The sequence below is a fragment of the Lissotriton vulgaris genome, chromosome 8 (assembly GCF_964263255.1).
Source record: "Lissotriton vulgaris chromosome 8, aLisVul1.2, whole genome shotgun sequence".
Taxonomy (NCBI): Eukaryota; Metazoa; Chordata; class Amphibia; order Caudata; family Salamandridae; genus Lissotriton; species Lissotriton vulgaris.
Window position 1 is genome coordinate 235,782,709 of NC_141696.1, and position 27,133 is coordinate 235,809,841.

Here is a 27,133-nt window from a genome sequence, read left to right on the forward strand (position 1 = left end):
GCGTAGGTCCTTGCACCAATTGTGCCAAATAACAGGCCCCTAGATCTGCCAGAAAGTTGACTATGTCCGGATCCTCCAGATTCTCAAAATGGAGGTTTAAATCTCCCACCAGCGTAAAGTTTGCCCATCCCAGGACAAACCTGTTCCACACAGGCTAATCTGAAGGCTTTTAAGGGACCGGGCAATCTGTATATTAGTAGGCCGGAGAATGTAAACTTCTGGGAGATTACAACATTAAAGCTAATACATTCACTACCCTCTACATCCTGTTGTTCGATTTTACATGTGTACTTAGCCTTAAAAATTACTGCTAAGCCACCCCCTCTAGAATTTCTGTTCAAGGTCAGAATTTTATAGCCATCTGGGAGAGCCAGCAGTACAGTTGGCATTGAGTCCATCGTGAGCCATGTCTCTGTGAGAAAACAGATATCTGGCTGATGATCTTCAACATGACATAAATATCCTCATAATGTCTGACCATAGAGCGACAATTAAGAGAAATAATAACCAAATCAATTTCCTCCCTCATCCCCACGGACTTACCAGGGCCCCACCGCTCATTACTATGCAGCTCAACCAAGGAGGAAAACTTGCAGTTCAAACAGCTGAATGGACCTTCACAAGGCACTTGACTCTGCATAGAGCATCCTAAACTGTCTTTTCGTAAGGCATGGATGAATTCAGCCGATAACACTGTTCTCTCTAGGGGAGAGCCAGCAGCATCCCTGGCTCCTGGCGTCTGACAGGCGCGGACGGGCGCAGACGGGCTTGCCTCTGTCGTGCCTCCGGCGCGCCCGCTGTGCGCGTGCGCTGCACGCTTGCATCAGGCTTGGTAAAATAGCCTGAGCCTGGTAGCTAGAGCGCCAACCTAATAGCCCCCAACACAAAAGAAGGACTCCTCGTGAGTCTGAGCCGAATGGTCCCTGTGCAAAAAACGGGCAAAACAGTGCCCTTTGTCAATTTTAAAGTGCAAGTGTGACAGATTTAAAAACGAGGTCTAACATCCCACATTCACTCAAAATATTTCTTTCTCTAAGAGCAGTTAAAATCAATTTTAGCAACGATTATAGCAGCAACCATGTAGCAGCAAATGTACACTGATGCAGTAACGCGGTATACCTCTAAGATGTCATTTCAAGGTATGCAGGACTCTGATTTCTGAAGAGGAGGACAATTCAAGATGATGGGAAATGCCAGAATCCCTTAAACACTAGGTATATATACTTACTGTACATATCTTTTTTCGATTTTGTAGGTCAATTACGTTAGTCCCCCTTCCTGTCTATCCTTAGTGGGGGCCAAGTTCCAATGAATGACAATGTATGCACTGTTCAATTACGTACTTAAAAAGTATTAAACAAATTACCGTTGGCTTTCTTCTTTATCTCCTCTTCATCCTCTATTATTTCAGCCATATTTTTCATATGTTTCATTATTCCCGTCTTTAGTCTCTGGGAATAAGACCAAAAAAACATTTAATACCCAATTAATTTCAATAGACAATATAAATATTTGTTGAAGCTTTCAGTTCTGCTTGATCAGTGCACATCACTGCCTGAAAAAGAAACAAACATTTGCCATTTCTGGTTATACGATGTTAAAGCCTTCCAGCTAAACATTCAAACCATTGCTTTGTCGATTCCTGCCATATAGCCTAATATACTGCTAGGTTATTTTTGAGTGCATTGCTATGACACTTAAGACCTTATGAAAACCCGAGAAGAGTTTCATTTGATCGGTATTATTCACATACTACAGAAATATCCTGCTCAATGTCTTCCTAGATTATTTGTCCAGCATCGGCAGTGTCATTCTTGTGCATGATGACAGAAAACTAGTTTTGCCTAGGCAAACTGTGAACAAGGATGATAATGCCAAGTTGGAGGACTACGGCTCTCCAGTAAGGAAGCAGCCTGAAAAACACGTCAGCTGGAAACTGGGAAAAAAATGTAGTCTAAGAAATAAAATCCAATCATATTAATATGCACCTCAGAAGAAGTCTCCTGAAATGCAAACTTGCTAAGCTTATGCTTTTGCTGCGAAGTGTTGACATTGGCAGTCAGAACAGCATGAACCCCTAGTTGACCGTTATGCAGCAATGGCAGGTACAGCAAGTGACTGTTCCTGAAATCTGTGATGCATAAACAGCTTGTTATACGTCTCTGAATACAGTAGCTGTAACCCAAACATGGTTCACTTTAAAGAAGAACCCCATCAGGTATTAGAAAAACAACAAAGCCACAATGAAGCATTTGTGTTGACTCAGACGAAACCCAAGATTTGTCAGTCCTTCTCTCCTTCGCCTCTGCATGCAATGGTTTTAGCAATGACTGCACTCATACTGCTGTATTCTTTGGCTCACTGCACTACTTCTATGTCTCCAACAAATTACCCTTACCTGTATTATATTATACTGCCTAATGTTGCATTGTGTTAATTGTACCTGACCTCACAGCACTGAAAAGCCCCTCGAAGCAATTGCAGGTAGTCACAAAAATGGCTACTTTTTAGGTTTTGCCAGGTTTTTCGCGCAGGCGAAAACCTAATGAGTATAGTAGGGGAGACAGGAACGGCCCCTGTCTTCCATTGGCTAGCTCCATAAATGGAGGCTAGCCATTGGAAGACGGGCCTGTCCGTCAATGCCGGACCAGATTCGGGGGCGTTCCCGAGAATTTTTGGCTACGTCACGCTACGTCAGCCGAAAGCTGGGAACGCCCCCGAATCTGGTCCGGCATTGACGGCACCCGGAAGAAGTCTAGGTGAGTGCTTGCTTTTATTTTTTGGCCGTTCCCACCCCCTCTACTGCTCTCCGTGTCTCCGGCCCCCGTTGCCGCCCCCGCCCCCCTCCCGCTCTCCGTGTCTCCGGCCCCCGTTCCCGCCCCCCTCCCGCTGGTGCCCGTGCTTTGCTCTACAATGCCCGTTCCCGCCGGCAAAGGCACCCGTGATCTCCTCTTCGCCTCTGTCCGCTCGGAAAAGGGTAGCCGTGTCTAGATGTGATCTTTTAATCTCGGCTGGCCACAATTCAAACAAAACTTTTCCGTATAACTCTAGCTATCCCCTTTTTGCATATAAAAAAAACATATGGCTTTGCCGCTATAAAAAATGATGGCTGGAAAACACTGACCCATTAATAGACTGCGGACTGATTATACGTTATTGTTCTGCTGCGCAGTCACGTGACGGCCAATGGGCGGGCACGCTGCCTCCAACTTATTAGGTGACTGTACTACTCGCTGCCTCCAAGTTGTTACATGAAATATGCAGTTTCAATTTTTTTTTACTGGAGGTCCCGCTCTGTCGTGTGAGAGTCTGTCGTGTGAGAGTCTGTCGACCTCGGGGCCGCTCAGCAATTACTACGTGGACTCCTTCCTGCTGCACGACAGCGAGGAGCTGGTGCAGTCGAGGTATGCAGCGGCGGCCGCCGCCGCCTTGGGCCCACTGGCACCCCCGGGCCGGCTGCCGGACCACGCCAAGTTCACCCCCTGCAGCTTCCAGTCCAAGAGCCCGGTCTTCGGCAGCTTCTGGAACCCCGTGCACCCAGCAGGAGGCGCTGGCACCGTGTACCACCATCACCACCCCTAGGCGCCCGAGGCCGGCAGGTACATGCGCTCCTGGCTGGAGCCCGTGCCCTCGGGCCTCTCCTTCCCCAGCCTGCCCTCGGCCAGGCACTACGGCGGCATCAAGCCCGAGCCTCTGCAAGGCGCCCGCCGCGGGGACTGCACCACCTTTGACAGCCACACGCTCTCACTGTCCGACTACGGGACCTCCCCAGCCAACAAGCAGGGGGGCAGAGAGGGGACCTTCCCGGAGACGGCTGCGGAGAGCGAGGCCAGCGGGTACAAGCCCGCCACCGACCCCAGTAAGTGCACACACCCACCTACCGCTGCTGCACACTGGAGGGGCACCGCAAGCCATTTTCAAAACAAACCTGCTCTCTCACTTTATTTATCTTTACATTTAGATGACAATGCAACTCGACACAAAGGTGACACATTGTCGCGCTCAAAGCGACGTAGATTCATATCTCGCCACAATACACATGTGTATTGGCAACATCTCCACGTCACGATTTGTTGCCACACTGCCCTTACCGGGAGTTCAGCACTGGCCTAGGCATGCATTGAACCACACGCATGACCTTGTCGGGAGAAACTCATGCAGACCCTGGATTGAAACACGAGTTACACACATTGTGTCCCTAGGCGTGAGGGTGTGTGTCTGCACGTGCGTGTAAGGATCCACGCGTGTGTAAGGTTTAGGTTGTGTGCGAGCGCGTGTGCTTACGTATTTGAATGCATATATTATTGTTTGTGAATACACAGAGTCTAGTGTGCTGGTGACTCTGTGTGTATGTGTGTGTCCATAATGGGTCTATATGAAAGGTTTGTGCATTTATATTCCCCTTCTAATCCTTGTGTGTGTCTCTCTCTGCCCATGGCTCGCAGTGTGTGGGGGGGCTCTGTGTGGGTGTGTGTGGGGGGCTCTGTGTGGGTGGGCTCTGTGTGGCTGTGTGTTGGGGGGGCTCTGTGGGGGTGTGTGTGAGGGGGGGCTCTGTGGGGGTGTGTGTGAGGGGGGGCTCTGTGGGTGTGTGTGAGGGGGGATATGTGTGGGTGTGTGTGGGGGGGCTCTGTGTGTGTGGGGGGGGCTCTCTGTGGGTGTTTGTGTGTGTCATTTGCGAGAGATTAAGCTATTTGCATTGTAAATGACAAAGCCATTTATTTATGTTAAAAAAAAAATAATAATAATAATGTCAAGAGCAATGCTAATAGCTCTAGCTTTCAAAAAGGCAAAACCATTGCATTGTAAATGCTTGTTTTCTTTGGTTATGCATAATTGGTAGAATTTGCTTTCATAACGTGGAACACGTGGGGAGAGGTTTGGTGTTGTTTGCGACACTTGGAGTACCTCACAAAGGTGCTGCGATGACCTCGTGGCTGGGCTTAAGTGTGAAGAGAGAGAAGCAATTAATATACAGTCACTCTGATGATTCGTTAGGTCTGCCCTCCAAAAGAAAATACATACATAAGCGACAAGTTGAAGTCAAGGATACCTCATAACTCACATTTTGCTCTCTTTTGTTGAAATTGCTATTGGGGATTCAGGTAAATGAGGCCAGGATATGAGGTAGTGGTACCTGCCAGTTTCTGCAGGTGAGAATCTCTGCTTGTATTTACTAGAGTTTGAGGGTACCTATCCCAAATCCCTTACTACTCCTTAAAACTATCTTTACCTGAACTCTAAAAACGCCTTACGATTCCTACACACCTACCTATGCTGAACTCAAAAAACTCCTTACTTCCACTTAGTACTACCCGCCCTAAAAAAATCCTACTGCCCCTTAACACTATCCTTTCCTGAACCCTAAAATCTTACTACCACCCCTAAACCCAAAAAATGTCTTACTATCCCTGAAGTCTACCCTTCCCTGAACGCTAAAATCTCATTACCATAAACCCCTATAAAATGTCTAGTATACGTATGGGAAGAGAGCTGTTAAGTTAAGTGCTTCTGGTTGAGGACTCATTAAGGGGCCTTGTCGAGATTGACCTACTTTTGAGTGACAGAAGGCAATGATCACTGCTACCCATTAAACTATCACTTTCTTGGAAGGGACTGACTTTTTGAGGATGTCCAAATGCAACCAACAGCTATCGAGACTTGTGAAAGTCTTTGGTTTTGTCAACGTAATACATAAAAGCAATGCAAATGTGTAAGGTGTGTAGTGCTCTTTCTACCTCGTTGGTTTGATTCTGGAGCCAAGGTTTCAGATCTGCCTAATTACTGGGATGAATATTGGAGTGCACTTAAGGAATAAAGTGGGGTTTCATTCACAATGTGACCCGGTCTTTGTGGAATCTAAGAAAAGTCTCTTTTATGCTGAAGGTATGGATTTCACGGACTCTCGTAGTTAAAGTGACCATAAACAGCAGCGCATCCTTCATAGACCTTTGTTTGTTACTTTTATGAATTGGCTTCCATAGGCTTATCGACTGTGTCAGACAGTATTTAGGAGCCATTAAAATTAGCTGCCATGAGACTGGTGTCTCTCCATAGGAAAAGCCCTAAAGAGGTCATAATAAGGAATATGTTACTTACCCTGTAAGCATCTGTTCGTAGCTTGTGGTGCTATAAATTCACATACTCAGCATACTCCACGATCTAGTGCTTGGCTCGGGCGTTATAAGTAAATTTTCTTTGGAGAAGTTCTTACGAGTCACAACATATGATTTGAAACCTCCTTTAGGAATGTGCATGGGTACAGACTTCATAATTCGTTTTCCGTACAGCAGATGGGTGTAAGTATGAAGTGGTTGATAGTGAGAAAGTGGTGACAATGCAAATGGCTTTTAAAAATAAAGCAAATATTTAATGTTAAAGAGATGTGCAAACAAGACACTGACCCTGGGAGGAGAGTGCATGTGGATCTACAGCACTACAAGGTACGAACAGGTGCTTACAGTGTAAGTAACATATTCAATTAGTAGCATGTGTGGCTCAAGATGCACATGCTCTGCATAAACTGTAAAGGAGTACTCCCCTAAGAGGTGGCTTGTGAGTGGATGATGAATATGTCTGAAACAGAGTTATTAATACAGTTTGGCCTACTCTAGCCTGTTGACGGGCGAGAATATCAATTTAGTGGTGTTTAGTTAAGGTGCATGGAGTTACTATATAGCTGCTTTGCAGATTTCTGCTATGGGAATATTCCCTAAAAAGGCATGGTTACCCCCCTTCTTCCCAATAGAATGTGGTCTGGGGAGAACCCTTTTTTCTTAAAGGTAACATGTCTACATACATTTAACGATACATCTACCTATGGCAGATTTTTAAACTGGGTGTATTTTACAAGATTTAGCAAAGGCAACAAAAAGCAGTTGAGTTTTGCAAAAAGGCTACGTTATGTCAATGTAGTTCATTAAGTCACTTTTGACATCTAGGGTGTGAAGAGCTCTCTCAGCTACAGAGTCTGGGAGAGGAAAAAAAGACTGCTAGTTGAATTGTTTGATTAAGGTGGAAGAAATTTTGGATCACTTCTGCGAGAAACCCTACCCTTATGGACTAGGATAAAGGGTTCCTCCAAGGTGAGGGATTGCAAGTTATTGCGCCTTAATGAAATGATAGCTAGAAGGAAAGCTACTTTCCAGGAAAAACACTGCAAAGGACAGGAATAAAATGACTTGAAGGTGGGACCCATTATATGTTAAGGTTCCATAGTGGGACAGGCAGCACTCTATGTGAAATCTCTTTTAAGGCCTTCCATAAAAGCCTTATCAACATGAATAATGAAAAGCAAAGAATGTTCTCTTTTCTGCATTTATGCAGCAATGGCTGCAAGATGTAGGTGTATGGACTTGAATGCGAAAACTGATTTTTGAAGGTGAAGTAAATACCAATGTCTTGGAAAGCAAGTTTAAGACGGTCTAAACTCCTGGAGTTACATTAGTGGTCAAAGTTTTTCCATTTTGCTGCGAGCAGGCCTTCGTGCTTCTTTCAAAACATCCATACTTTCTCCGCAAAACATTCAAATAACCAAATAAGACCTTCCTTGACAGACTGCTAGACTGAACTTCCTGGGGTCTGGATTTCTAATTTTGCCTTGCTTTTGAGTGAGAAGCTCCAGCCTGTTGGGGAGCTTCTTAAGCAGAGTGACAAACATCTTGAGTAGGGTGAAGAACTACAGTTGTCTGGCCCACATTGTGGCTACCAGGAGAAGGGTGGGAGGTGTTTGTTGTAGCTTGCTGACTACATATGGAAGGAGAGGAGGAAAAGCATAGGCAAATATCCCCGACCAGTTCAACCATACAAATTGTCCATGGACTATGGATGTAGAAACTTGGAGGCCAAGCTTTGGCATTTTGCGGTATTTTTTTTATGGCAAAGATATCGATTTGCCGATGTTCCCACCTCTGAAAGTCAGGGTATAGGACTTGTAAATTGAGTTCCCACTTGTGGATTTCTTGGTGCATCCTGCTGAGCAGTTCCCCAACGTAGTTGTCCACTCCCTGGAGGTATTCTGCTGAAAGGTGTATCTGTTGATAAATTGCCTAATGCCAAATCTTCTGCACCAGTGCGGACAGCTTTGGGGCGTAAGTGCCCTACTGTCTCTGAAGATAATACATGGGGGTCATGTTGTTGGTCTTGATCAATACTACTTTACCCTGAACGCTCTTAAATAAGCTTTAAGGACTGGTTGGAAAGCAAGGAATTCAAGATTTTTGATGCAAAACTCCTGATGCTGGGGTGGCCAGAGACCGTTAACTATCATATCAAAGAGATGCGTCATCCCAGTGGCAGAGAGAGGTATCTGTGATGATGGTCACTTGTGGAATGGGGTACGTAAAAGGCCTTTTTCTGCCGCAGATTGCGGCTGTTCAAACACAGAAGATAGCAATGTACACTGGCCTTTACCCATATACAACAAGCAATTACAATGCAATAGGTCTTGCATTATTAAAGTTTGAGCTATTGGGATTGCTAAATAATGCAACACCAAAAGCTCAAACTTTCATAATACAAGACCTATTGCATTGCAAATGCTGGTTTCCCATGCCCTTAAACTGAACTGCCGTGACACATGTAATAACTGGAATCACGCGCTACCACGGAGAACAGACCCTGCATAGTTGATGACGTTTGGTGGTTTTTATTGGAAGTGTTACCTTTGCTAAGCTTTCAGAGTGCCCAACCTCCGTGGGTATCCCAGTCTCCCTTCCACGCATTCATGCATGAATTAGAGGTTTACAAACTATTTTACGCAGGAAAAGATAATGATTTTAAGATTGGTGAAGCAAGCGAAGTTTTCAAATTTAAATTTGCCCCTTTGCAAAGGCTTTCAGTGCATTGCAAAACAATTTTCACTGCACTGCGAAGTAATATTTACTGCAATTAAACAATGGCAAATGTATGCAGCATTTTATTTCTGTACGTTCTGTATTTGCGACATGAACTGCTGCCAAAAGTCACCATTTTCACACAAAGTTTTGAAGGGTAAAACTTTGCAACTTTGAGTTGTTTTCCGAAGACCTTAGCACAAACTAGGCATGCTAACCACCCATCCTCTCTCGCCGGATCGCAGGCTGCAGGGCCAGGTCTGAGCACACTGTCTCCCAGATAAGCGATTTTAATTTCCAAAAGCAGCCTTCCTTTGCCCGAGCTGCACCACGCTTTCCTATCAGCTCTGTACTACTTTGTGCCAAACGCATTGGCTCAGAAAAGTCTCCAGGCGGCTTAAGGGCTGAAAGTCAATAACTCAAGTGACTCGTGCAACAGCAGGGATTATCCGAGGCAGCCAGCACTGCCTGAACTCAGGGGGCGCCTTACTGGCTTCATCACAGACCCCCCCATTTTGACCCCAACTATGCTTGAATGTATCAGCACGAGCTGCCGTTGATGAAAATGGCACTGCATCTACAATTAAATAGTACTAAGTGTTGTGAGCAATTGTGTTTATGTGTTATATACCGTTTATGAGGCCTAAAGTGCTTAAATCTGAATTCTGTAAACATTTTTGCATGCTATGTATATTTTACGATGACCTCATAAGAAAGCTTGCTTTCAGGGGCACCCAAATGCTAATGAAGGTATGTAGCACAGTCACGCCACAGTCACACGGTTGAAAAAACTTTTACTAAAGACTGCATTGGAAAAGTTTTAATTTGGAAGTATGCTGTACTCTATATGTTCGCAAGTTTCCTCTCCAGTAAAGCTGTGGAGTATTTACAAATCATACTCCACGTATAGGGCCCTGGTACACTTGTTTAGGCCTTCTATTTGCTGCAAAATGTGCATAAATAAAAATAGAATGGTGCAACATGAGTAATTGTGCACTGGAAATCCGTCGGATTTACCATGTGCACGTACCCATTTGAGGACTTTCTCTTTGAAAACAATAATGTTCTTAACAGGCTCTGGTCACGGTTTATTATACACAAAACTAAGACAGTTATTACGTCATATTCAAAAGCGGTGACTGTCATCCAGGAGACGGAGTACTGAATCGGGTCCGGATTTTACAGATTTCGCTCCTTCATTTCTGGAATGTGGACTTGTAATGGTGCAGGGCAAATTTGCACCAACCTCTGGCCTGACCGCGTGATAGTGACTATCTGTCAGTGAGATTATTGCTTTTTACCCTTCACAGGCGGTGCAAACGTTGGTGCAGATTGTACCATAACCAAGGAAGTCTGAGAATCATAGTGCAAAACTAGTGCAAAACGCCACCTGTTTCTTCTGTACTTTATAACAGCGTGCTGCTAACTTTCTAAATGATCGCCTCACTTCTGTATTCCTCGCGGAACCAGCAGTTCGCAGATTAAGTTTATTTGAGCGGCAAACAGCATCCTGCGCCGCCATAGGCTTTCAATTATCGCACCCGTGTCTGGGCACAATAATTGAAACTACTTGGCCTATTGGTGTCTATTACGTGCACCAAGCACGTAATAGCTGAGCTCGTCATCAGCATCGAAGGGGTTAATGAACATATGATGGCAAGGCCAGTTTTCTCAATACGGTTTTTCCAGTGCTGAATAAATAACTCCAAATTATACTTGCATGTAAACTATTAGAGTCAACAAGGCTTTCAGAAGGCCCTTGATTATTACAAAATATTAATGCTGGTTTTCAGATGGCCTTACAATGTAAACCCCATACAATGCTTCGCAAGTCAAACACAATTTCTAGGGAGTTTTTACAATGCACCAGTAGATAAGCACATAGTTGTTGTCTACAAATCCCCATTACGTCAAACACCACAGCCTGTATTGTTTCCAGAGTGCCCTAGAATGTAGAGCAACATTCCTAGGCTGATTTTCATAAAGCACAATGACGTAAAGAATCACACCTATGCCAGTATTACCCCAGTCTTTGTTTGCCAACTGGGGCATTACTGGACTAACTGTATAGTTTCAAACATCCCTGGAGTATTGCAAATACTTGCTTGGATACGGTTCTTTAAATTTTGAGGCACTGAAAAAAATGGGGCAAAGCGGATACTGGCCTGGCTTTTGTGTTCCATACCAGCAAAATCAGCGCTCTTAGTGCGTAAAGCCCATACGACAGGTCAGTCCTCACAATGCCCCAGAATGTAAAACATTGTAATGAGGGCTGTATCAACATTTGTCCTATTAAAAATATACAGCACCTACCTAATGCATCGCTTCTCGCTACCCAGTGGTTGCATAGCAGGTGGAAGGGGGAGGAGGTGGCACTTGATCCCATTGCAGGCTGAGCCATCCATCTGGATAGAGAATGGTGGTACTGTCCAATACCATACAACAGTGTTTGTTCAGAGCTTCCACACCTACTCCAACAACTGTGCCCCTGTTTTAGCCCAAGTGCACCTCACTAAGTGTTTCCTCAGAAACGCAACAGCTTGCTCAGTCCAAGAGAAAGGGCCACGAGCAATCACAAACTAAAACTCCAGCAACTCGGTTTAGGAACCCTACAGTCATTGAACAGCTTCCCAGGACCATCAGAAGGATTACACCTAGCAGATCCAGTGTGAGCTCCTAGCTCATGAAAGAACATTGTTAAATGGTGCATTCTGATGTATGGCTCAACATTGCTCAATAGAGTTTACAAGTTTAATAATATTTTAGTCTATAACAAAACTCTAAATATACTTTTATGGCTAATAACACTTTTAGAATGAATATAATAATGGCTGCTGTTGATGCAAATAAAATATCTGACAATTTGCTTGTAAGACTGTTCCAATTGCCTTGTACAGGAATGGTTGCTGATATAGTTCTTAAGAAAAGTTGCCACTTATTTAATGACTACATAATTGTGTAAGGTAACAGAGCCAGTCACATAGAGCCAATATCAATGTGCATACAGCAGTACTGAAACACCCTCTGCGAACCCATACTAGAAGGGAGTGAAGGTGCAAAGTGTAACACCCATGACTAATAACTTACAATAAACCACTTATAAAAGTTTATCACCCACCTACTGTAAAAGTGACACTACTCTGAAAAGGAAGAGTGAGAATAGGAAAATAACCTATTTGAGTATGTGATGAAAGCATTATCTCTGAAACATTTTCTACTTTAGAAATTATGTTTTACCTGGATTTCTTCTGCTCTCATGCCATCCAACAGATAACGCAGTAATTCTTGACTATCTTGCTGCTGATATCCTCTAAACCGTACTGCTCTTTAAATATAAAATATATTATTATTATACATTTCTAGATTTGGAAACATACGTTGCATACATTGTAAAGAGTTGATCTTTTAGACGACAGGACACTTCAAATTGTTTGTTGACACTTGAGAAAAACTGAAGACATACCATGCTTCTATACGTAAAAACACACAACATAAAACATGGGTATTTGTAAATCTCACGCATAACGTTCAGTGGGAGATGTTACCCAACTCAATGGCACTCATTTTAACAACCTCAAGAGGATGAAAGGCTGAGTGGGTCAGCAAGGATCCAAACATGTGATCATGTAGTCAAACACAGGTCCCTCCAGTGGTTACATTAGCCCACAGAGTAATAAAATGGATGCTTAACAATGCTGTGAAAGCATGAAGTCTTATCAAATAATATGTTGTCCAGTCTACTATCAGCACACCTCTGATTTAGTTGTGATTCAAGGCAGCAGCTTTCAGAGTGAATAAGATGGATTCATATCTCAATTTCAAATGTATCTTGATAGAGGAAATGAAAAGCTTTCTATGGAGGAAAAGGACTTGTGCTTCTGTGGCGAGTTCTGATATGTCCTGATTTCAAACCCATTAGTACAGAGTAATAGGGAGAACAAAAACTAAGTAGAATAGTATGAAATCAAGCCAGACTTTAAGGAAACCAGTGCCAGTGGATGACTTGGCCATAGACAGTAATGATTTAATAATTGATCTTATTGCCTCAAGAAATCAAGGCAGTGTCTACACGAAGCCAAGGAATGAATAACATTAACATAGTCTGATCACCATAAAAAGTGATGGGTTTAGATCTAATGCAAGTAAACAGTGTACCTTAACCCCTTCCATGCTGATGACGAACCCCAGCCGTCATGCACTACGGTGCTCGTGTGCTGATGACGGCTGGGGTTCGTCACGGCCCGCCCCTGTTCGTGTTGTTTACAGCACAGCAGGGGAATCGCGGCCGCATGGAAGGGGTTAAGAAGAACACTCATATGGCCTTCGAAATAAGTCAAAAGATAAGGTATAACAGCAGGAACGTAAGCAAGTCGAGCCATGGGAGCGCTGCTGGGTGGGTGTGGGGCTTTGTTTCCAGATGCAGAAGTGTATTCTCAAAGAATAAACTACCTGCTAACAAACTGTGAATCAAAATATCACAAAGGCAAAACAATTGCTGTGAATGCAAGCTATAACTATTTTATTTTAAACTATTTAACACAATTGTTTTAGCTTTCCTTCCATGGAAATATATTTAATACACGCTTCAGCAACCACAATATTCTTCGTTTTGCAGGTAAAGATACCAGCAACTGGTCCAACAAATTTGAGTATAAAGATGGCCCAGCATATTAGGGTTCAAGTCCCACTTATTTAACGTGCCCGCACAGACAGCTAATTTAAATCATTAGAAACATATTCTACTAAAGTGTATATTATGCAAAATACAGAACATAACAGAACTGAAAGTAAATAGGGTGTAGGTTTAGAATATAGGACTATGTTTAGCTATAGGATTATGTTTTAAGGATTAGTTTAGAGTTAGGAGTAGAATTGGCAATTTAATTGGAATAGCTGTGAGTGGTTTTACAACACAATGTTCTTTCTGTGCCATAAAATGGTTGTAATGACAAAGAACCACATTTTAATACTGCCCCTCTGAATAAAACAGAAGCTCCACTGTACGGCAATACACAGCAATATAAGTTAGACAGTTCATGAACATAAATCTCTAATTAGGGAACCAACCACCAGTTTTATGGTTGGATTATCTATTTTATGACAAATTATAACTCTATTACTTAGATGAGTTTTCTCTATAGAGTTTGCTTCATCTGAAGGATTTCTGATTGCATGACCCTATTTTTACCTCTTTTAATTTCAAATTAGGGACAGTATCGTATTAAAAATATAAATGCATTTACTGCAATTAATGTAGAATTGACCCATGTAGCACCAAATATGTATCCAAATGTATTTAACAGTAACGTTTAAAACATTAGACTTTGCCGAGCTACTTCCTTCAAGCTAGTTATCTTGATTTTTATTTTTTTTAATTGACAGATAAATAAAGACGAATTCTGATACAGACTTTACATTATATGGCTAATACGTTCTAACTTTTTCAGATTATAAACAAATTGAAATGAGTGTCTGCAAACTGTTGATATTCATAAGTTAGGTAATGTTTTTTACGATGAATCAGATAACTAAAGTTATCAGTCAGGAGAAAATAATCTGGCGTCAGAAAGAGGTTTACTCAAGCAATATGTAGATGTGCTACTGGGTGTGACTTTTAAAAATAATCCTATTGATATAAAGCCCATATCTCAAAGTGTCCCTTTATTGATTCATCACATTGTCATGAACAGATACTCACTTTTTACAGACTTGAGAGAAGAGTTCTTTAGGTGTGACTGTTCCATTTTTTGTCTCCACTACATCAGTGAGAAACTGACACATCGACGATGTGAGAGACCCTGGCAGCTGCTCCACTTTTATCATCAACGGTTCCTGCAAAGAGAGTTATTATTTTTCTTTCAATACCACCTAACTTTCATAAAATGGACACAAAAATTTTACATCGACTTCACTCATCACCACCTCAAGTACCATTAGCAAATACCCACTGCAAACATTACTAAGACAATATCCCTTATGTCGTTTCACGTCTCATAATTAGGAATGGGAGAAATGTCAGCAAATTGTAGAAACAGTCGACCAATATGAGTCAATATTTTGGAGTTTGCAAACAGCAAAATAGTGGCCAATAGTAGGCTGAATTCCCGCTGCAGAATTCTAAGAGTCTTGTTGCATAGCCCACCTGGCTTAAGACAAGCATTTGCAATGCAATAGGTCTCGCATTAATTAAGTTTGAGCTATTGGCATTGCTAAATATTTCAACACCAATTGCAACAAAAGTCTGTAAATTGTAGGCCAAAAAAATGTGTATTTATTTTTAGCAATGGTGGCATGCTGCGCTTTAGATGAATATGTTTAAAAGTAAGTGCGCCATCCTGAGATTGCTACAATAGTTAATTGTGGATGCGTTATCAATTGATGTGTGCACTGATGGCTAGTGGTGTGTGTGCCTGTAGAAATTGTGAACTGATGGTTGGTGGTGTGTGTGCCTGGTGAAAGCGTGCACGGACGGCTGGTGGTGTGTGTGTGTGCCTGGTGAAAGCGTGCACGGACGTCTGGTGGTGTGTGCCTGGTGGAAGCATGCACTGATGTCTGGTGGTGTTTGTGCCCGGTGAATACGTGCACTGACGACTGATGGTGTCTGTGCCTGGTGAAAGTATGCACTGACGGTGTGGTTGTGTGTGTGGTTGTGTTTGTGTGGTTGTATGTGTGGTTGTATGTGTGGTTGTGCGTGTGATTCTAAGAGTCTTGTTGCATAGCCCACCTGGCTTAAGAAAAAGCAGACCAGGAAGGAGCTGGCCTATCAGAATGGTCTGAGAACACTGAAACCAATTCTGATTGCACAAAAGGGAGGCAATCGTACAAATGGGCGGAACCCGCTGAAAGAGACCATTGGGGAGGAAAATGGTGAAGAACTGTAATGGGTCACTGGCTTGAACTGAACACTGTAAGCTAAATATTATTTGGTTTGCTGGTCATAACTGTAGTTATATTAAACAACTGCTGTATGACTATCTAAGTTTACTAAACAGAGTTGAAAAAGAAAAAAAGGCTGGCAATCTTAACCGATGATAAAAACCACTGTTTAAGCTGTTGATTGGTCTCAACTCATTTTTAGACCCATATTAATTTAGACAGAATGCATCATCACGGACCAATTTGCCATCCACTGAGGTTCAGTCAGCCTGTACAAGGGGGTTCTTTCCCACAGAGTACATTTCTACTGCAATTGAGCAAAAATCTACTTTACAAGAGAAAAAGAAGATTCTCCCATATCCACATTCTGGGGGGATACTAGGGCCACATGCAGCCAAAATATTACTCTGCATATTTTCCTAGATGATTTCACTCACTAGAACACAAACACAGGGAGCTATCAAAGCACGTTAGAAGAACAGATGTAGGCAACAGCTGTGCCACCAGCACAGTTTTAAGACCGGGCCCCAAGAGTGCTTGTAAATTGCCTTCCCACTTGTAAACTTCAAACGTTATTCATATTCCATCATGATGAAAGGACAACAGTATAAATAGTATTTCTCTAGGACACGAAAAAAGATCCTTGATCACCCTTAGAACAAAAATTTTGAAATGTATTGATAAAAAACTTTTCTAGGCATGCTAGCTACTGCAGTAGTAGAGACAGGGCTTTTTCTATTGATATGTGCATGTTACATACAAGTCAGGCATAATTACATGATGGACATGGCTGCAGTAATCATTCAGAGTTAGTATATGAATGGCTTATGGTCTAGAAAACTAATATTTTGAATTATAATAGCTAAGAGTATGTGGAATCTCCATATTATCTTATAAACAGGCTGAATGTAGCACAACACAAATAACAGCATTACAGCAAAGAGGAAATCTTCCATTCTGATTTTCAGAAAGCTACATGAAGTAAGCAACACTGCAAGGTCATGAAGCGAGCATGGATCTAATGTAGAGGGTAGCATGTTTTGATACAATGGCTCACCTTACGGATAGGACTCTAAATGAGGGACTGTTCGTGCAGTGATGAAGCTATATGAAGCTGCATTGTGACTCCCTCTCAACTTTCCTTATAGAATCGTTGAGCAGAAAGGTAAAACGAGACCTCAGAATTTGAGAGGGGAAGACAAAGACTGGTTGTTTGGGGAGAATGCCGGAGAGCTGATATCAGACTACAGCCCTGAAAGCTTTTTAAGGTATGCAAGGATAATACAGGGTTTGGCATAAAGTAACGAGAGGGGGTGGAGTAGTTTCTGTCCTGTAACTCCAGTTCTGTAGTAGGGGTATCTCTGTTATAGTTATAATCTAGTGAATAGTCCTGCCCATGAGCGTGGACCCCGGCAATCAAAAATAATCTCTTAAGTTGTCAAATCATGCAGACACTGCAAAGACACTTAAGAGAGAATTTAAAAACAAATAATGCAGCCTATATCCACAGGCTACACTGTCCAGTACTTCAACTAGAAATTCCACCAAAACAACACCACACACAACACAGCCTGCCCAGTTTCTACCATAGAGAAACTTGCCTCTACCAGTAAAAGACTCTGGAATGATAGAGAGGAAGGCATGGACAGACAAGCCCCATAGGCTGCCGTTATGTGGCTTAAATAGGATACTGTGCCTTTAAGAGAACTTTCCAGAACTTTCTCCCAGTATCCCAGAATGCACAGCAGGTCCCTTTTACTTTCAGTTCTTTTTGAAGGCGTAGCACGCCAGACCTGTAGCATTCCTTATTTATCTCCACTGGGGAGGAGGGCTGGCGCTTATGACTATAACAGAGATACCCATACTATAGAACTGGAGTTACAGGACAGAAACTACTTCTTCTGTAGTAGGGGATCTCTGTGTATAGTCATAATCTAGTGAATAGAATGGCAAGCCCATCCCCACACCAAAGCGGCGGTGGAGAGAAGAAATTAACACCACTATTGTGCGAACAAATTCCGCCGCGAAGCCTGCCCAACCTGAGCATCTGCCCTGGCGTCCGTGTCCAGACAGTAATGCTTAGCAAAGGTATGAACCGACTTCCAAGTGGCCGCCTTGCAGATCTCTGCAATCGGAACATTACGGAGTAAAGCTTTCGTGGCAGCTTTTCCCCTGGTGGAATGAGCCTTAGGTTTACCCCCTAAGCTCTTATTAGCTTTTTGGTAACACAACTGTATGCAGGACACAATCCACCTGGAGATGGACTGCTTAGAGGTAGCAAGCCCTGTCCTGACCGATCCATAATTGACAAATAATTAGTCTGACCTACGAATATCTTTGGTTTTATCCAGATAAAATTTCAACACCCTCCTAACATCCAGGGAATGTAGAGACCTTTCCGCTGGAGATGAAGAATTCTGAAAAAACGTAGGCAACGTTATGGTCTGGTTGACATGAAAATCAGAAATAACCTTGGGAAGAAATTTAGGGTGAGTACGCATAACAACCTTAGCAGCATGAAATACAGTATAAGGTTCTTGGCAACACAACGCCTGAATTTCACTCAGCCTGTGGGCCGATGTAATGGCCACGAGGAACGCCACCTTCCAGGACAGGTGCTGCAACGAAGCCTTATGAATAGGTTCAAAAGGCTACTTCATCAATCTGGACAGCACCACATTCAATTCCCATGAAGGCGAAGGAAGCTTGACAGGAGGGAACACTTTCTTCAAGCCTTCCAAAAAGTCTTTGATCACAGGGATCTGGAAGAAGGAAGTCTGTGAAGGGCATTTCCTGTAGGCAGTCAATGCAGCAAGATGAACCCTAATGGAATGAACATTAAGGCCAGACTGCGCCAAATGTAGAAGGTAAGGAAGGATGACGTCTTCCTTGCACGTCGTCGGGTCATAGTTCTTAGACTGGCACCAGATACAGAACCTTTTCCACTTGTAAGCATAGGAAGTCCGAGTGGAAGGTCTTTTAGACTCCTTCAGTATGTCCATGCAATCCTCGGGCAGATTTAGATGGCCATATTGCACTATCTCAGGAACCATGCCGCCAAACTCAAAGACGAGAGGTTGGGGTGCAACATCTGGCCCCCGAACTTTGTGAGAAGGTCCGGCCTGCACGGCAGCCGAATGTGAGGAAGGAGAGGCCGATGAAGCAGGTCCGTGAACCACCACTGACTCGGCCATTCCGGGGCAATGAGTATCATCCGAGCCCTGGACCGGGCCAGCTTGATGAGTACCGCCGGAATCAGGGGAATGGGTGGCAAAGCGTACAGAAAGCTGTTCGACAAGTTGATCCATAACGCATTCCCCAGTGTCCCCTGCTGGTAGTACCTGGAGGCAAAGTCTCGCCATTTGCTGTTTTCGGCGGTGGCGAACAGATCTACTTCTGGAGTTCCCCACCTTGCGAAAACTTCTCCCAGTACTTCGTCGTTTATGACCCATTCGTGGTTTTCCTGAATCAGTCTGCTCAGTACGTCCGCCTGAACATTCTGCACACCTAGTAGATGGGTAGCCGTTATCGTCCATCCTCTGGCCAGAAGCCAGTGCCAGATCGTCTGCGCCTCCTGCGACAGAGTGCGTGATCTCGAGCCCCCCTGCTTGTTGAGGTAATAAATCGTGGTGGTATTGTCCGTCTGTACAAGCAGAGAGTTGGTCTGAAAGGACGGAAGAAAGGCCTTCAGTGCCAAGTGAACAGCTCTGAGTTCCAGGAAATTGATGTGATACGTGGCCTCCATTGGGGACCACGTTCCTTGAATCTGTAGGTTTCCGGAGTGCGCTCCCCACCCCTGGAGAGAAGCAGCCGTCACGACAGTCTGCGTGGGAATGTCCTTGTGGAAGGGAACCCCTCTGAGGAGATTCCCCGCTCAACACCACCACTTCAGAGACTGAAGAGCATGCAGAGACAGTCGTATCTTGTCATCCCAAGATCCTTTCCTCTGATCCCACTTGTCTTCCAAGCACTCCTGCAGCAGTCTCATGTGCAGCCGTGCGTGTGACGTCAGAAAGATACAAGAGGCCATCGATCCCAGTAGAGAAGACACCGTCCTCACTGTTGTAGATGGAGTGGTCATAAGAGCCTGAGCCTTCCGAAGGAGTGATAATCGTCGCTCTTCCGAAAGAGACACGCTTGCTGACAGCGTATTGATGGAGGCTCCCAAGTACTGTATGCATTGGACCGGAGTCGGGACAGACTTGGACATGTTGATGTGCAACCCCAGCTTGTTCAAGAGAATGTACGTCTTCTGGAAGTGTGCTCGAGCTTCCGAGGAGGAGGATGCCTTGATCAACCAATCGTCCAGGTACGGGTAGACAAACACCTTGTTCTTCCTTAGGTGTGCTGCTACCACCGCCATGCACTTCGAGAATGTTCTCGGCGCAGACTTTAGTCCGAATGGGAGTACTGTGTATTGAAAATGATTGCCGCCGACTTGGAACCGCAGGAACTTCCTATGTTTGTGTGCAATGGGCACATGGAAGTACGCATCCTGAAGGTCTATAGCACATAGCCAGTCTCCCTGTTGCAACTGAGGATAAATCTAATGCAACGACAGCATGAGAAACTTTTCCCTGCGAATCTATCTGTTTGCCTGTCGCAAGTCCAGAATGGGCCTGAACTCGTTCTTGTCCTTCTTGCAAACCAGGAAGAACCGGGAGTACAGACCTCTTCCTCTCTGAGACAAAGGTACGTCTTCTATCGCCCTTTTCCTTAACAGGATATCTGCCTCCGCCTGGAGCTCGCGCAGCTGACACTGCGAGCTGACCAGTGGGATTGCAGGAGGCGGGCTGGTGAACCGAAGACTGTATCCATTGCAAACAATATTCAGCACCCACTTGTCCTGAGTAATTTTTCTCCACTCTGCCAGAAAAAATTGAATGCTTCCCCCTACCGGAGTGGGTAACAGATCCGGGGGAAGTAAGCGCTCAGGGCCTTTGGTCGCTGGTGCTGACTGTTGGCCTCCTCTGCCCTTCGGGCGTTTCTGGAATGGCTGACGGAACTGTTGTTGTTGCTGCGACTGTCCCGAAGCTTGGCCACGTCCTCGGCCCTGCCCACCGAACCGCCATTGAAACGGGCGGTACGATTTCTTCGCTTCTTTGGGCTTCTCTAGACCCACAGCCGTGAGTGTTTCGGCCTCCGCCTTCATGCGGGCCATTTAGTCATCCCCATGTTTCCCAAATAGGGTTCCGCCAGAGAATGGAAGATTGGCCACCCTTTGCTGCGCATATGGTTTCAGTGACGTAAGGCGGAGCCAGGCGTGTCGTCGCTGGTTAATCCCATGGCAAAAGCCATGTGCCGCCAAGAGGGATGAATCTGCTGCAGCGCTGATAATTTGATTTGCTACCAGCATCCCTTCGTTTAGCACTTCATAGAAATCTTCCCGCTTCTCGCAAGGCAAGTGTTCCGCAAACTGTTGGAGCGAGTCCCAGAGGGCGCGGTCGTAGCGTCCCAACAAAGCCGTGGCACTCGCAGCCTTCATAGAGGTCGCCGATGTTCCACATACTTTCCTTCCAGTTGAATCCATCCATCTAGACTCTTTGTCTGGAGGACTGTGGATGACGGGGTGGTGGCATGCTGCTTGCGGGCCGCCGTCAGAATCACAGAATCCGGAGGAGGTCCCATCCTCAGAAAAGCCGGGTCCGAGTCAGGAGCCCGGTATTTTTTCTACAATCTCGATGGGGCCGCCTTAGTCACCGCAGGGCTGAGGAAATGGTCCATGGCCGGTTCCTCCAGGCCCGGCACCAGAGGTAGTAGTGGACGAGACAGGTGTTTTTGGTGCAGTGTCTCGAAAATGACTGATGTCTTAGGCGTGGGCACCATCAAGGATATGCCCAATTTGGCAGCGCCTCTCAGTAGGACATCATGAAACACCACCAAGTCATCAACCGGAGACAGCCTTGTGTCCGGCTACTCCAACAAAGTCAGAGAGTAGTCCCTGGTCCCTGAGGACCTCGTGCGAGAGCGAGATCTGTGCCTCCTATGGCGGTGTCTCGACCGCGTGGACGACCGGTTACGCGATCGCTCCTTCCTCCTGGAGTGAGAGCGTGACCTCCCGGTACGTGGACGCTCCGCAGGTTCCATGGGGGTGTCTTCCGTGGTCCATCCTGGGGCCTTGGTCTAGGAGTCCCCTTAGGTGGTGTAGGAAGAGGAGGTAGTGACGCCGACCTTGGCGGAGGAACAGGAGGTATCTCCGACCGAGGGGTGGGCCCATGCGGTGGAAGCGGTGGTAGTGGCCGTCCTGGTGGAAGAGGGGGGTTGGTGGGAGGGTCCTCCTTAGGTACCGGAGGGGGGGTCGACTTAGGCCGAGGCAGTGTATATACCACCGAGTACACCGAGCCCGGTGACTTCTTCGGGGGAGGGGACTGCGACCCAGCCCCTCCAGCAGGCGATCGCTTTCTCCTGCGCCCTCCACTAGATCCAGCCTGACTTCTGGCGCCAGAACTCCTTCTGCGCCGTTTAGGAGAGTTGGAATGACTCCTAGACGCCGATCTCTTCCTTCTTGACGCTGAGCGTCGCTTTTCCGGCGTCGAATGTCGCCTCCGCGACTCTGGCGTCGAACGCCGCCTCCGCGACGTCGACCTCTTGTTCCTCAACGCCGCCTCCGCGACGTCGACCTCTTCACTCCTCGACGCCGAACGCCGCCTCCGCGACGTCGACCGTTCCATTCTCGACGGCGAGCGTCGACTCCTCCTTCTCGAGGTCCCCGACGTCGAGGATCCCCTCGACGCCGATGGTCGTCTCAACGGCGACCGGCGGTGTCACCTCGACGGCAAGCGCCGACGCCTGTCGCTCCTTCTTCGACGTCGATAGGTCGACGCGGACGTCGACAACGATGAAGATGCAGTCGACGGTGGTCTCGACGGCGGCCTATCCGAGCCCTTCGACGTCGAATCCTCACGCCGTCTCGACCCGGAGCCCCGGGGAGATGGGGAACACACCGTCGTCATCCCTCTCGTCGTCGCAATCGACGCCGACGGAGACCAGGACCGTTTGCTGGTCTTCCTGCCTCTGGGGAGCCCCCCAGAGGCCTCAGCAGAGGCAGAGGGAATCTTCCATGCCTGCCCAGACCCACCTGCAGCCTGCAGTCGTCTCTCTTCAAGGCCTTGAAGCCTAATCTTCCGCCTGTCCCTCAGGGTCCTTGCTGAAAGCTGCTGGCAGATGTCACAGTCTTCAGGGATATGTGCTTCAGGGAGGCAGACGATGCAGACGTCGTGTGGATCACTCTTGGCCTTCTTCCTTCCACATGCTGGGCATTTGTCGAAAAGACCAGGCATTTTAGAGCCCTAAAAAGCCTGAACCAACACACAGGAGACAAGAGAAGCACCAAGGAATATAAACTCAAACACTTTTATCCAAAAAAGTGACAAAAAATCCAATAAACCCTTGAAAAAAGGGAGAGCTCAATGCCAGGGTCCTGTTAGCAGGAGCCGGAAAAAAGAACTGAAAGTAAAAGGGACCTGCTGTGCATTCTGGGAGAACGTTCTGGAAAGTTCTCTTAAAGGCACAGTATCCTATTTAAGCCACATAATGGCAGCCTATGGGGCTTGTCTGTCCATGCCTTCCTCTCTATCATTCCAGGGTCTTTTACTGGTAGAGGCAAGTTTCTCTATGGTAGAAACTGGGCAGGCTGTGTTGTGTGTGGTGTTGTTTTGGTGGAATTTCTAGTTGAAGTACTGGACAGTGTAGCCTGTGGATATAGGCTGCATTATTTGTCTTTAAATTCTCTCAAGTGTCTTTGCAGTTTCTGCATGATTTGACAACTTAAGAGATTATTTTTGATTGCCGGGGTCCACACACCTGGGCGGGATTATTCACTAGATTATGACTATACACAGAGATCCCCTACTACAGAACTAATCTTTCACCACTGATGATAGCAGATATAAAAGGAGGTGGAGATTAGTGTAATTTTTTACAGATAGTAGGGATGTATGATATAAGATGCTTTGGGTTTTCTAATATTCTTCTTGTTTTATATTATGGCTGCTCAGCTAGTAACGGTTTTTACTACTTTTGTGGGCTGATTATACTTAATAAAGAACCAATCGCTGCAAACACCAATTGCTATAGGCAACTACTGCTTTCAGGGACTCGGAGTGAGAGATCACACAACTACAAATAACCGCTGCAGATAAGAGTATCTCTGGCAAGGTTGCGAGACGCATTCATTTGATATGCTTGACTGTTTTCCTCAGCATTGCCCCGATTGTCCTTTTCTGCTAAACATTCCTTTATTATGCAATAGTCAACGTCAATTAGGAGCCACTCCTCCTGGATTCTCACTTATTAGTCATAATTGTCGCTCTTTGCCAAAACATAAGCGTGACATTTTCGATCTGCTTCAAGATGAAGCGCCTGATGTATTATTCATCACTGAATCTTGGCTTCATGAGAGCTCCGGCCCTGACATCGCCGAAGCGCTACCCATTGACTACGCCATTGTTCGAAACGACCGTCCTAAAAGGACGGGAGGTGGTGTGGCGATTATTTTTAATAAAAAATATCAGTGTCGTTCGGACCCTATCACCTTAAACGGATGTGATGCTTTGTCTTTTAAGCTTATTTTAAATCCCAAATTCACCCTTACTGGGCTTTTACTTTACTGCCCTCCGGGCACGGTAAATTCTTGGTATACCCAGTTCTTGGACTATCTATCATCTGTGCTTATTTCTTCCAGTAACTTTTTAGTTATTGGTGATCTAAATTTACATTTGGATAACCCTAATGATCACTCCGCTGACAATTGCATTACTGACCTTGCAGCTATGAACCTAATCCTACTTAACAAGGGCCCTACCCATAAGGGCGGACATCTTCTGGATCCTGTTTTTTCTAACTTCTCACAGATTACATGCTTTCCTGCTTTGCCCGTCTCCTGGTCTGATCATTACCTCGTGAAATTTATTATAACACAAAACAAAATACAGACGACATCCTTTTCTGCGATGAATCTTAAAAAGAGAGTCTGGAAAAATCTGGACATAGCTGCTTTCAATAAAACATTGTACGATCTTATGCCCAAATACCCACTCAGTTTAGACAACCTAAATGCTTCTGCCGATTCAGTAAATTCGTGGCTCTCTGAGGCTATAAATATTTGCCTCCCTCTCTCCAATAAGAAAAATATTGTTCACAATTCTCCTGCTCCATGGTACAATGAAGCCCTCCGTGTTCATAAATCTCAATGTAAAAAACTTGAGAGAACTTGGAGAAAAGATTACTCTATTACTACTGGGCTTGCGTATAAAGCTGAATTAAAACTCTACCATAAGGCCTGTGCTCTCACCAGAGCCACCTATGTTAACAATCTGATTACAGGAGCTATAAATAAGTCAAATGTCCTGTTCAAGGTGGTAAAAGATCTTGCGGGCTCACAGACTGTTGCTATACCCCCTCCTCTCTCCAACACGAAATGTGATGAACTGGCACAGTACTTTACATCTAAAATTGATAAAATTTATAATGATATAACAGCCCAGGAAAAATCCGTTTCTAGTGTATCTCCATCCTTTGCCATTCCCCGTTCTCAGGCTTTAATAACGACCTGGCCTAATCTTGTACCCGCTACCCTCCTGGAAATTTTAAACAGCATTAAGTCTGGCTCACCGATGGATCCCTTACCCATTTCGGTTTTACGTCAACTGGAGCTTCCTCAACTAGAGGCAATTTGTACCTTGTTAAACGCCTCTATTGATTCAGCCATGGTCCCTCAAAACTGGAAACATGCAATGGTGACCCCACTTCTAAAGAAGCCTAATGCTGATCCTAATGTTGCTGCCAACTTTCGTCCGATCTCGCTGTTGCCGGCCTTTTCGAAAGTTTTAGAGCGGCATATTCATTTACACCTATCTCGTTTTGTTGTCACTAATAATCTTCTTCATCCCTCCCAGTCCGGTTTTCGTCAAGGCTTCTCCACCGAATCCACTCTTTTGGGAGTAACTGAGAATATTCGCCAACTGCTCGATCGAGGCGAAACGGCTGCACTGATATTGCTTGATCTCAGTGCAGCCTTCGATACTGTCTCGCACAGTATCCTTCTCAGCAGCCTTGCCTCTTTCGGTATCTGTGACAAAGCCTTACATTGGCTTTCGTCCTTTCTTACCGATCGAACTTTTCAAATCTTCTCTAACACTTCCACTTCCGAAACCTATTCTTCTCCTTATGGTGTTCCCCAGGGTTCTATTCTGAGTCCTCTTCTTTTCAATTTATATGTTGTTCCTTTAGCACATGTTGCCTATCACTCTGGTCTTGAACTTTTCACTTATGCTGACGATTCTCAGATTGTGTTCTCCCTAACCCAGGCTGACCCTTCATCACCTTCCACTTTACAAGCAGGTCTTAGCGACATCTCCCGCTGGATGAGCTGTAACTTCCTTAAGCTCAACAGCGATAAGACGGAGGTGCTCGTCTTTGGCAATAAACCTGACCTATGGAGCTTGAGACATTGGCCATCAACTATGGGTGATTTACCCATTCCATCTGAACGTGCGAGAAATCTTGGGGTCATTATCGATAGGGAGCTATCGATGAAAGATCAGGCTAACAAGGTTGCAGCCACCTGTTTTACTATTCTTAGGTGGTTGCGTAAAATCTTTTGGATCCTGCCTTCTGATACCCAGAGATCCGTTGTAACGGCTCTGGTGACCTCCAGATTGGATTACAGTAATGTGCTCTATCTGGGGGCGACCAAGGAGGTTATGCGCCGTCTCCAATTAGTCCAGAATGCCACTGCTCGGCTTCTGTGTGGATGTCGGAAATACGATCCAATTTCCGAACGTATAAAACAACTCCACTGGCTCAACCTTGACAAACGAGTGAAGTTCAAGACACTATGCTTTATGCATAAGATAAAGATTGAAGTTGCCCCTACCTATCTCCAGTCTCTTGTCAAACCCTATGTTCCTGCACGCTCTCTTCGTTCCTCTTCCCAACATCTTTTTTGTGTGCCAAAATTTAGGCTTACTAGAATGGGTGGTCATTCTTTTTATGTACTAGGACCCAGACTTTGGAATTCTCTTCCTTTAGACCTTCGCATGGAGCACTGCCATCTTCGCTTCCGTAAAGCCGTTAAGACCTGGCTTTTTGCCCAATAATTTCTTCAGATAGTTGCTACCTTAGATCTGGTCTGTTGTGCTTTAGTTCCCTCTGGATTTTATGCTATATGTCAATTAGCGCCGGGAAACCCTCACGGGTAGCTGTTCGCGCTCTACAAGACTAATAATAAATAAATAAATAAATAAAATAAATAAATAACACTCTTGATCTAGATGAGTCTAACATGTTATAGAGAAGAGTGAGACACCCCAGTCTGTTTTCCTTTCCTTCGAAGGGGTTGCAATAAGAAAACACCTCGTGGGGCAAAGGAAATCGTTCCAGGTGTGCTCCTGGCTTACAAGCAAAAGGGATCCGCAACACCATAA

At 45.1% G+C, this 27,133-nt stretch overlaps 1 protein-coding gene and 1 pseudogene across 3 annotated transcripts in view; one reads left to right on the forward strand and one right to left on the reverse strand.

Moving 5' to 3' along the window:
* Window positions 1-27,133, reverse strand: part of USP16 (ubiquitin specific peptidase 16) — a 351,578-nt gene that overhangs the window by 149,469 nt on the left and 174,976 nt on the right. For all 3 annotated transcript variants that reach the window (XM_086934020.1, XM_086934021.1, XM_086934019.1), the window contains exons 8-10: window positions 14,530-14,663; window positions 12,069-12,156; window positions 1,367-1,451 (exon numbers count right to left, since the gene is read on the reverse strand). In XM_086934020.1, the coding sequence (XP_086790146.1) occupies window positions 1,367-1,451; window positions 12,069-12,156; window positions 14,530-14,663 (307 nt within the window). The remainder of the gene's footprint in view (window positions 1-1,366; window positions 1,452-12,068; window positions 12,157-14,529; window positions 14,664-27,133) is intronic.
* LOC147696928 (homeobox protein Hox-A9 pseudogene) lies at window positions 3,259-6,997 on the forward strand (annotated as a pseudogene).